The sequence below is a fragment of the Crocodylus porosus genome, unplaced genomic scaffold (genome assembly GCF_001723895.1).
Source record: "Crocodylus porosus isolate Cpor-Errol unplaced genomic scaffold, CroPor_comp1, whole genome shotgun sequence".
Lineage (NCBI taxonomy): Eukaryota > Metazoa > Chordata > Crocodylia > Crocodylidae > Crocodylus > Crocodylus porosus.
Window position 1 is genome coordinate 197,111,425 of NW_017728886.1, and position 12,593 is coordinate 197,124,017.

Below are 12,593 nucleotides of genomic sequence, written 5' to 3' on the forward strand. Positions count from 1 at the left end.
GAACTTGGGTTTGAGTTGGATTTTCAGAGCTTGACTGAGAACTTTTGGATGACAGAACGTGGATCTGTACCACCCTGTGCTGCTCCCTGTCGGGCAGGAGCAGGACTGATGACCAGCAAGCATAGAATTGTTTCCAGGAGCTTGGTCATTATTTGCCGGTCCTGCCAGGTCCTGGAATGCCTCCTGGACTCATTGTGGTTCCTTTCATGCATCGGTGGCAGCCTGCCTTGGTAGCCTGCATGTCATTGCAAGTGGAACTGAAAATCAAGAAATGTGGGAAGCTGAGTGAAATAAAGACTCTTGGTGCTTGAAAAAGATGCACTCAGTGAATCTTGTGAGTGGATAAGAAGCTGTTGGCCCGAAATGAGTGAGAAGGTGTACCTGGCCATGGATGGTAGCAGGCCCTGATTGGCTGCAAACAAGTGCCTGCCCCCTGTGGCCACACCTCCCTGCTGTGGCTTGTCCTGTAGCGCCATATGCTTCCCACTAACTCCTGGGGTCTTTAAAGTACTGTCTTACAGCCTTTGCAACTGTTGCAAGTTTTGGCACCAGGCAGAGTCAAGCCAAGGAGGGGGGCTCTGTCTGCACCTTTGGCAACTAAATTTTTGTATCTTATAGGCATGCTTGTTCTGGATGTGTTTTAGCCTTGCTAGGTCCTTTAGCCCTGTGTATGCCGTGGCACAGCAGTAAGCTGCCCAGTGACCCGTGTGTCAAGACACCACTCCCTGTGATCACCTTCACCTGCAAGCCCCCAGTGCACCCTGGGGCCCTTTGGACACCCACCACACCAAGTAAAATAGGAGATGACAACAACAGATCAACGTCTTCTGAACTCTTTATTTAATAAAATAATAATAAGGGATCAGCAGAGGATTGATTCATGTCAGACTCCGCAGCTATACCTGGTGTCTTAAAACATTCTTTATACACAAAAACCTGCAAATAATAGTGACACTTGGTGGACAAGGGGGCTCTCTACACAAAAAGTGTAGCTACACCTGATGGACAAAAAGGGCATACTACATGTCATTCAGTGATTTGCCATGTACATGTGACAAATTAATGACGGCACCCTTCCAAGTTGCGTTGTTGTGAACTAAGCTACATCAGGATGGGGGTTAGTTTGTAACAATGCAAACTCATTTAAATTGCTAGGAACTTGGATACATGTAAAGTGTGATGCCATTAATCCACACAGGGAAATTTTCATCGTGTACATTGTCTGGGCATCCCGTGCACAAACACCCACTGTGAGTAGCATTTTTATTTTGCAAGTAGATTCATTGGTTGCAACGGAACAATAAACACTACTCAATGTGATTTGAAGATGTATCCCAGTTTCTGCCAGCTTTATCAGTGGTGAACAGTACTGAATTCTGCATGCAGTCTTTTTTATTTTTTGCAGAAATGCAGAAAATAGCCCACAGGTTTTTATTTGGCCTAAGGCGCTGGGAATGATATCTTATGTCCATTACTGCCTGAACTCTGTGTGATGCCATTAAGAATGGAGCAGTGTGTAGTTCAGGAGGACTGGTCCAGTGAACACAAGAATTTGAATTTATCTTGGGGCAGGTGCATATCCAGGCCAGTTAGTAATGGCAACACTCATTGTTGTTTCCTGGGTATTTTATACTTCATGCCAAGTGAACTGTCAGTTCAGCTTATTTGCACCTAGGCAGGCAGCCACATCACAGGCATTAAACAACATATTTACTAGGACTCTTGCGGAGGATAACAACCAGAATTTGTGGAGCTGATTTTTTTCTTTATCTACTAGAGGGGATGCATTCCAGGGTTGAAAGGTATATTATGCAAAGGAGGCTATGGACAGGTCTCTACTTTTGTTTTACTTACCTGTACATAAGGAATTCTGGTATCTGTGTTGATTACCAATTTGACACTGTTAGCAGTGAATAAAATCATGAAAGAGAATGACAACAGAAGAATAAAAAACCCTTGAGCCAAGTCCATAGCTGACATAGGTTGGGGCAGCTCTTTTGCTCGAGATCTGGCACATAACATTTCTGTTGCATTAGCATTTAGCAGAAATTATCTTTATTGTACATTGTGCCCCACCCTCAGTAATAGTGGTACATGTATGTGATTGCAACTAATGTATAATAAAGCTTCTTTCCCTCAGACTTTGCACCTTGTGTTGAAGATGTTAACCAAGACTGGGAAAATCATTTATGGTTTGTCAGAGGTCTTCAAAGATTCACCCCAAATTTGTCACCTTCACTCTTGAAAACTGCTGTGATGTTGAGCAGATGCCTGAATTTTTCTGGAGCACTCCAATTTATATTGCCTAAACCAGGCCTCCATTGTGCAATGTTTCAGTTCAGATTAAGGTTTTTTTTTTAATTTTTTTTTTTTTAATGAGAAAAAGTCATGAAGGTTGATGAATGGCTTTTCCAACATCCTAAAAAGATCACACTATGCATATGGTTGAATTTATCATGTATCTTGCACACAGAGAGGCAATGCTTGATAAGCAATTTTATTGGGTAATTACATTTTTTTTTTTTTATATTCACAAATAAAACAGATTGATTACCATCTTGAAGTAATTTACTAACACATTATAAACTCATCAAATGCTTACATGGTACAGTATGCCTTGTTTCCTGTTTACTAAATAATCCTTTAGCTGTCTGTTTTGTATCTTTCAGGTTAAACCTGGAATTATTCTCTGCCAGAGATGTCATGGAGCCTTGTGTCAGAGTCCTCCACTTAAAAGAAAAAATTGTTTCATTGGCTCAGCTCCTTGCTAACACCAGCCATGGTGGATTCCCAGTGGTTTACAAATCTGAGCCAGACCAAGCAGAGGTGTTCCTGGGAACGATTACAAGGTAAAACATTATCAGATGAGTACTTGATATTATGTGGCCTTTTTTGGACAACATTCAAATTTTTGTTTAACACACTGTGCTTATGAAGATTATATGATGTGAAGACAGAACTAGTTTATGCTTTCATTGTGGTCAATGGCAAATATCCTTTTGATTTGTTGGGTTGGGACCATAGTGCATATCATATCATATGTTGCTTAACAACTCCTAAGAACTGTTGCTTTGTGGATCATTGAAAACAAGGGGGAATGACCCCAAATCCTTGGTGACTCACTTGAATTCTAATGCCAAAAGAATGAGATCAAACTCATAAAAATATAGTAAGTCAAGAGAAAATTAGCCTGCTCAGCAATCACAATCATTGCCTTTGTTTATGTTTTTACTGGAATTAGTCTATTAAGATAAAATGTTTCACAGTCAGGATGAAACAACAAAGGCTGAAGCACAAGCACTGGATTATAGTAAACAAGAATTAAGCTAAGCAAGTGCTGACCTGTGAGGACTATCAAAGGGTAAAGAACATCTCCCAGTAAGGAAATTATTGCTGGAAATCCTTTTTGTTATACTGCAAGAGTGACTCCAGCATTGCAGAAGTGATTCTGAAGACTCCTTTCCATTCTTCGGGAAGAAGAAAAAGCAGCTTAATTATAACTTTGTATATTCTAGAGCAGTTGTTTTTAACCTGTGGTCTGCTGAGCCCTGGGGGTCTGCAGACCGTACAAGGGGTCCCCAAAAATGGCTATGATCAATCAAAAGTATGTGATTACTCACACTTACAGTTCAAAAGGGTCTGTACCTCCATTCAAAATTTCCAATGGGGTCTATCCCTCAATTCAATTTTTTTTAGGGGTCCACAAATGGAAAAAAAGGTTGAAACCCACTGACCTGAGGAAAGTTGAAGGAAAAAAAGAAAACAAATGAAAACAAGTATAAAAATGATTGCCAGTAGGATTTAACTAATGAATGGCCAATAAAATATTAATCCATAAATTTTGTCATAACATAAAAACACAGCATCTAAGTTTAATTATATTAGTTTTTTTTCATTTACATAGTATCTTTCATTTCCGTTGTCTCTAGGACTCTTCAGTTTTTAAAAACTTTCAATAGAGAAGAGTCTCATCATTTGCAGTTGGAATGTAACCACCTCTGGGGTGGAAGACCAAAGCTGTCAAACAGCAACCCAAGGATATAAACAATACGGTGTCCAGCTGAATCTGTAGAATTAAGTCAGAGGAGAGTTAGCTGAAATTTGGCTGGGAATCATGTCTCTATTCTTATAAAAAGTGCTGGAAGATTTTTTTTATGAACCACTTGCAGTCAGGTTACATTAACTTACCTGATGGCTTTGGGTTAGGTAAAGGTTAGCTGAACATTTTGTGAATATTTGATTAAGTAAAACCTGTGATTGTGCTTCACTGACAGGAAAACCTTTCTGTGGGATTCCCACAGAGAAGGAAATAGCTGCTTTGAATGGGAGAATCTGCTGTTAGGGATTGCTTGGCATGCAGTTTTCCAAGACTGCAGGCGCCAATAAATGCAATGCCACATAGATATTACTGCCTGGCTTGTTGTTGCTATCATTAATGTTATTAATAAGGGATGTGCTGAAGCATTGAAACACAAATGTTATGGTTGACAGACTGTAGCCTGCACCAGTTTGAAGATGTTATATAATATAAACTGAACCATTCATTTTTCCCCCAGCTGTCCACTACAATAAAATTAGAGCTCATGCTAACAACTGATCCAGCCAAAGTGCTTTTTAAATTTAATTTACAGTCTTATTGTTTCTCTTGTTAACTCATCATGTTACCTTGTGGTGAGAGTTGTAGGCTGTTGATTACATTCCAAGTTTGTATAAATATTTAATTCTTGATGCAAGACAGTAGGGACGCGAGGCAGTGAAGCTGCAGGGTGGGGGGCGGGGGGGTGGAATCACCCTTATGTCCCAATTTTGTTGAGGTTGAAGAAGAAAATGTAAAGAATCTTTTGGTTGCTTGAATGTTTGTCACTCTCTCCAGAGATCGGCCAAGAGACCTGCTGGGTGCCAGTGTTTTGTGAGAACCCCTTGGCATCACTCCTTTGTCCAGTGTCAGTTACTCTTAATGGTTTCACAGAGCAGCTTGCACTTCTTTGTTGGAGTGAAAGTTGTAGAAGACTATGCTGTGTTTCTGTGATTGCTCTCACTCTCATGAATGGAAGTCTTTGTAGTCATTGTCTGAATGTAGCTCTTAAAATGTTGATGTGTCTTATTAATGATCACAAATAGGATTTGGCTTTACTCTCTTATTCAAAAGAGGGCATCTCTAGCAACACAGTGCCTTGCAAGACTGAGAAATGGGTTAGAACTGCTTTAAAGGGCACGGCTTTATTAATTCATTTTCAGTCATCAGTTTCTGCAGTCCCACAGGCAAGTATTGGTATTTGCCTGATCTTGTGTATGGTGAGAGATTCAGGCCCTCTCAGAGGTCAGAGAGGCCTGGGCCACTTACATTTTTTGAGGCTCCCAGTATATTAAAAAAATATTAATTCATAGTGCACTACAGGCGGTGTGGCCCGGTAATGGGACACAAGTTTAAAGTTGTATGATGAACGTCATTGTCTTTCAATCCTGTCAGTGTATGTCTGTGTCTGTATGTATAACTTCATTTGGAGATAATGTCAAAAGTCTAAATTTGAGGCCCTCCGTGAATGAGAGGCCTGGGCCAAATGGCCCTCCTGCCTCCCGCCCCTGTGATAGGGTCTGGAGAGAGTGCAAGCTGAGGTAGTCACTACTGGTGGAAAAACTGTTTTTTTCCCATTATAAAAGAGCAGAGTCCCCATATTTTTGTGTGTGTGTGTGTGTGTGTGCTATTGCATTATCAAATGGATTCTGTCTAGCACAGAAAATTTTGGTAATAGGTTAAAAATGGAACAGCATAAAGGGGGAAAGAAACAGCTCAACCGTGATCTCTTTGCTGAAATGGTAGATACCTTTCTGTATTGGAATTTGCAGGATATAATTATTTAATACTCTTTCTCATTTAAATATTTACAGCCATTAATTTTTCTCTACAATTTCTTGTGTTTAGATAACCAGATCTGAAATGCGATCTGTGAAGGCAGTAAAGGCATATACAGTACTTTACCCTAGTGTCTCAAATGTGGAAAGTATCATATCATATAATACATTACCATTTTATTATATAAATAACATACATATAATATTTACATATTATATTATTATCCCTGTATATTACTCTATCTCTTTAAAAAGAAAAAGGGAGACCCATAGCTCTTCGAAGAAGAAAGGCTAGAGACAAACTGCCTTTGACAGGCATTTTTTTATGCCTTCTTACACAGATTTACAAATGCACTGTTATTCCAGTTCTGTTCAAAGACTCCCAGATTTGGTTAGCAGTGCCAAATTTTGAGCTTTTTTGTGATAAGGCTTAAGATGAGATCATCAAATGTACTTTTGTGTGCACGATTTAATCTGAAGTAGTTTCCTCCCTCATTTGAAGCTAAGGCATTTGCAATAGACACTAAATGTGTCTATTTTAAAATTGTTTAAGAGGAAGTACTATAACTGAAGCACTAGTTTCCAGAGGAGAGGACTCCTTAGAGCAATAATATTGACATTGTGCCATAGACAGCACACAGTGCATGCCTGGGAAACCTACACAGAATTCAGATTGAGGAGCATGTGAATGGAGAATTTGATGCATGGAATTAATAAGAATGAGGGATTTATACTCCTGAATATGGAGGATTCAGCATCTGGCTTTAAAAAAGCACAATATCATCCTTGTTCATCTGAACAGAATTGAGCCATTTTCTGTAACAGCTGAAGAAACAGGAGGCTAGCAAATACAGAAAATAAAATGCTCTGTATGATTGTGCCACTCTGGAGTCCTCTGCAAGCTGCAGACTGCATGCCCTCTGGCCAAGCATGTGGTTATTCCCCAAGTACGAAGAAGGCCGTCCTGGGAGAAGGCCAAGTGGGTAGGCTCTGCTGTTTGTCTCTGATGGAAGTTCTGCCTTGGAAACTATAAATGCTTTTAAACTCTTACTGGGTTATAAAGCTGCATGTTTTCCATTTGAAGCATGGTGTAGTGTCACTGAGGTACAAGAAAATAAGATTAGATATCTTTGTTTTGTAGTGTGCTGTACTTCCCTTGATAGAAAGGCAAACATATAACACAAGCCGCAGTAAAACACATTGAATGCATGGGAGATGAATGTGAAGGGAGTCTGTTGGTAACTGGTTTCTTTCTCTTGCCTACAGGTGCATATGGACAATAAAGGGAACCTACTTGTTTTGCAATCTATAAGATTAAAAAATGCCTCTGTGGCTGCCTCCATTTTCACGATATGGGCAGAATTTCTTGAGGGCACCTACCATCTCGCATATCTGCTTCCCTGAGACCTTTCCTCTGAGATTCATATATACTTTCTTTCATACTTTGTTCTAAGTGAGACACACATACCAGTCAACCTAATCTCCTTACTCCATCAGACACTTGACAATGTCTTCCATGCAGACGCTGTCTTATTTGGTCATTCAATATTTATGCCCCTCAAGATATTTTGAATGTAGTTCTATCCAACATGACCTCATTACCTCTCTGAGACCTTGAGGAATAACACATTTCATCCATTTTTTCCTTCAGAAAAAATACAGGTAGCTTGCCACAACTTGATTCCCTTTTGCTTAAGAAAATTAAGATGGTGGTGTTCCTTCAACTAAATTCTTCCAATATTCCCTGAAAAAAGCAGGGGGATGGGTGGCTTTCTTATGCTATCATCCATCTCCTCCATTTCCATATGAGGAGAAGCTAGTGGCATGGAAAGATTTTCATGTCTGGAGTACTGCCTACTCTATATCAGTTTAGGGCTGCCTAAAATAGTGCTTAAATAGGACCTTGACTGCACTATGCTTCAACTGTATCCTAGAGATATTCCTGGCTAGAAGATATCACAAGGTAGCCTTTTCGGGAACTGGACCACAATACATAAATCATTTTCTTTGTCCCTGAACCTACAAGATGTGTTTCTTTGTAGATACATTTGCTGTAACACTGAGGGGCACACATCCCTCTTTTTGCCTTTGCACCATTACCTACACAGCTGTTACCCATTATTCTCCATTTTGTTTGTCTATCTTTAACTGAAGGATTTTTTTAGGTTGATTTAGTTTGATGGGGAGAAGGTAATTATACAGAAACCACAATGACACAGAGTATATAAAGGACGGTACAAAATATATTGTGTCTAAAGAGATACTGGTAAAATGTTGGTTTTTTGCCAATTCTGCGCTGAGTGTGAAATTCCTGGCGTCTTTCCCACATTTTTGTGTGTTCTTTTTTTACCTAGGAAAACCTGTCACTTCCCACCCATGGTGTTGACTGAGACTTCAGCATTTGTGGTTGATGCAAATTAGTAGACTTTGGGCAAGTTAAAACATGGTGCAGTGCCAGAAAATTCCATCCAAGGTGAAACTGTCCAAAAGCCCCAGTTTGGTTGCAAATATTTTAGCAGAGTTTGGGGATGTATTTCATGGAATTGGGTTTTTTTTTTCCTTGTTTCTTTGTGTAGACTTTCTTTTTCCATGTCAAACAACTCAGTTTTTAAGAGCTCTTAGGTAATTTTTTTTCAGGTATTTTGTTTTTCAAAAGAGCCCAATTCCCATTTTCAAAACCTGTTTGGGAGCCTCAGTTCCTTTTTAAAAATGGGACTCAGATGCCTAACTCATTTTGGTACCTTTGGCATTTTTTAGCTTTCCTCTAAGTGAATACTAAGGTTTTCAACAGTTGTTAATGCTTCTCTGTTAATCAAATCCTAGCTGTCCATCTTGACATCTTCCTGCAATTATTTGTACATAAGAATTGAGTAGGTTACACTGATGTCAAGCTCTGTTGCAATGTCTTCTCCTTTTTTACACCATCAGACAGCCCAGTTATACCTGTATGAATGTATTGTGTCCAAGCCTTTCATGTGGGACTGGAGCCTCTGATAACTTACCATATTGAAGGCAAAAATGCTACCAGTGGAGGGAGCCAATTGCATTTATTTGTGCAACATTATTTTTTTCCTTTCTGTTCCTGTGTTGCACATTTTTGCTTCCTTTGTGGTAGAAGGCAGCCAGGTACAGAACACTATGTACTCATAAATTTAACAGTCTTGTTTTAATTTCCCCGCTTGTAAACTGGTAAGAGAAGGGGGACGCTTTGCTTTCCACAATTGAGGGAGATGGTAGAGCAGCTGTTCCCAGTAACAATAATGACACTATTGCTGAGACAAACATTTTCATGATGATGCATGGGAACACTAAATCCAAACCACATTGTTTAGCTAATGCATGCTTTCACTCCAGTAAAGGGGAATGTCACATAACTGAAAGTAAATGGAAGAGATCATAGTTTAGAAAATATGACAAAGTTGAAAACTTAAAGCTGTATTGCACAGTAACATCCTTTAACAGGGAAATAATTGATCCAAAGTACTGTATATATGTATATTTCATGGCTGTTTATTAGGTATGACATGTCTCTGGTTAACTAGTGGAGAGAAACAATTGTTAGTCAGGAATGTGTTGTGGCAAGTATTTCGGTGGAACCAAGGCATGGTATGTTCATACGTGCTGCTGGGAAAGTGATAGAGTGCTATGAAATATAGATATGTCAGGTCCTTGGGTACAGTTTCTTGTACTTCGTTTCCATCTTCTTTGCCTGGTAGACTTAATGGTACCCTCCTCTCCCCTCTACAAATACATATACACAGGTGCACACACATACCCTTTTAATAAGCTGATGTCCCTACTTTTCCCAGGAAGAGAGGAAGCACTTGCCTTGAGGAAGAAAATGGAATGTTAAAGTAGAGGTCTTAGTAGTTATCATACCCAAAATAATGAACTAATTAAGTAATTCTTGAATCTGATGGTGGAGAAATTTACCTTAATATTGCCAATATCTATCTTCTGGCACCTTTTGAAATAATTTATATATTTCTGAAAGCTAGCTGGAGAGTGTTTTCCCTCTGGCACACTACTGAGAGGTTGCTAAGTTTAGATCACAGGATTGCCAAGTTAATCAGATACAGAAGGCTACAAAGTTCATGAAATAGATGATTTTTCTTCTCCCAGTAGAAGATTATTCAGGGTCTTCCCGCCACCACCTCAAGGTCCATCTAGATAGATCTAGTTGGTGACAGTTAAATAGACAAATTCTTTGGACTGTGGTTTAAAAAATTGAATTTAAATTTAGCCAGGAGAGGAAAAAATGCAGCTATTAGATTTGCAATCTACTTTTAGAAATGTAGGCTAGATAGCTGACTGCAGATAAAGATGCTTTTGCAATTATTTGATTTTGACTTCAAAGTGTGGAGATGTCATTTGCTTACACAGCCTGGACCTTTGTCTGTGTTTACCCTGTTCAGAGCTTCCAGCATTTCTCATAGCAGTGAGCGGTCATCGCTGCCAAGCTGCAAGAGTGCACTCATACCCAGGTACTTTTTTTGGTTCTGCACAGCTGCAGTCAGCCCCTGTGCCACCAGAAAAGTGCAACCTGGGAAGGCACTAGCTTGTGATTGGACCATGGCAGCTGGCAGATGGGTATCTCTACAACTGGTGCTGGGTGGCAGTAAAAACCCTACCTTGTCTGGTAAAAGTGGAGTAACTGCTGGCAAAAAGGAGAGTACTGCACCCACAGAGGAGCTTTGGATCTGGACTCTGGCAGTGCTTTATAGTGTAGACTAGGTCATAGCTTTCTGTGTTGGAAAGGTCAATCTAGTTGGTTTATTTATAAGGTTAAATGATACAATGTAAAGCAACCTGACATTTAACTTAGATTAGAACATTGCATTAAGAGCAGCCTATTGCTAATGTGGGTTGCCTATTAAAATAAACTGAGTCCAGAGCTTTCTACCAAAGCCTTCAACACTGCTATGTGCTGTCCACATTCTAGGACATTGCGGCTCATGGGCAATGAATGGAAGTGAGGGAGGTAGGTTTAGAGAGTTTGACACAGATTTTGGGTCCTAAGTGTGAAACTTCTGACACAGAACATTATTTGATGCCTTCAAAATGAGTGAGCCTGTTTCATTAGACAAATAACGGTGCAGGTATTGCAGGCTTCTGCTCCAGAGCCCTTTGGAGTGAAAGCCCCGGAGTGTTGCAGAGAACGTATGCTGAATTCAGAGAGCCAAATTAAAAACGTATGTGGCCACGCTGCAGCATGTGGGTGGCTTTTAGGCAAATGCAGACTGTTGTTAAATGTCAAAATCAAATATGGGCATGGGGAAAACTAGTGTGTGCATGGAAAGACTGATCACATATTTGTTCTGTAATATAAATGTGGTAGACTCTTCTGGAATTGAAAGTCTGGCTGGTGGAAAACTGGCTTGGAAGAAAAATTGAATCTCATCCTGGGCCTTTGCCTGTTTCTAGAATTGAGCCCAAAAGAAACTGTTTAGAAAGTTCTGAAATACTAAGCATTGTGTTTCCCATTTTTCCACACTGTCCCTTTTAGGCTAGAACTATCTAATGTCCATTCATTTACTTGTTTGCTTATTTTTGCACCCATGTAAATAAATAACTAGCTGAGAAGGTCACACGCATTCAATTTTTGACTTCAAAATATGTTTTTGGGGTACAGAGCATAAATGTCTTATTCAAGGTCACATGAAAAGTCTGTGACAGAGACAGAAATGACCCCACATGTAATGCTTTCTCTCTGAGGTGGTAAAACCAGCTTTTCCTGAGATTTTTGGATGGTTTTACAAAATTCCCAATCCAAGTTGATAGAATTGACTAGTTTGCATAACTGCTGGCAATTTGAATTATTTATTCGACTCTCCTGAGTTTTTGTTGTTGTTGCAAGTCAAGACTTGTGGGAATTTGTAACAGCACTGAGCTCTGCCCAAGATTGTCACTGTCGCATGCCCTGCTTATTTCCTCCTGTTCTGTGCCTGCCAAATCCTGCAAATGTGGCAGTGTAAGGCTCCTTAGTACATCTTTATAGCTGCTGTGGTGGCTAAATAGCTTCATTTCTGGGTGTTACAAGAGTAAGTAGGTGTGGAGTGTGCATCATGACATCTTTACTTAACATGGTATGGAAGCAGAGTAGATCAGGGTAGACATGCCATGTGATATACTTTATAACTGTGCCCTGGTCTCAGTCCCCATCTCCCCTCTTACCCTTCACAAATGGCATCATTAATTTTCCTATTTCACAAAAAAGCAGTTTCCCACAACTTAAATAATAAAAAGTAGGTCATGAAGGGACTTCAAGAAGTCATCCAGTCTGGCCCCCTGCTCAAAGCAGGAGCAGCCCTACCCAGACCCTTCCATACAAATGTTTGTCTAACCTATTTCTAAAACTTCACAAAGTTCCAGGAAAGCCATTTAAAATATAATAGCAACTAGGTTAAAAAGAAATTAAATCACTGTTTACCTCAAAGGGTGTGTCCAGACGAACCCGCATGTGCTTCTTGCAGTGTCTCAAACTTCCTTGAGACACTGCAAGAGGCACATGCAGGAATGAGAAAATGTTCCTCACGCTGCAAATTTAGACCCCACAGGGGTCAAAAAAAAACCCTTCAGAGGAAAAAACCAGGGTAGGCTGAGGCAACCGGAGGTTGGGTCCTCCACAGATTCTCTGGCTGCCAACGTGTGTCTATGGTTGGCCCTTGCCCTGGTGCTGAAGCACGCTGCCTGCCCATTGAGGGTAGGCAGTGTGCCAGTAGGGAGCTGGACCCAGGCTC

At 40.1% G+C, this 12,593-nt stretch overlaps 1 protein-coding gene across 2 annotated transcripts in view; it reads left to right on the plus strand.

The window, feature by feature from the left end:
• LOC109318551 (chloride transport protein 6-like) overlaps positions 1 to 12,593 on the plus strand; it is a 124,886-nt gene that overhangs the window by 97,397 nt on the left and 14,896 nt on the right. For both annotated transcript variants that reach the window (XM_019547878.1, XM_019547884.1), the window contains exon 13: positions 2,670 to 2,849. In XM_019547878.1, the coding sequence (XP_019403423.1) occupies positions 2,670 to 2,849 (180 nt within the window). The remainder of the gene's footprint in view (positions 1 to 2,669; positions 2,850 to 12,593) is intronic.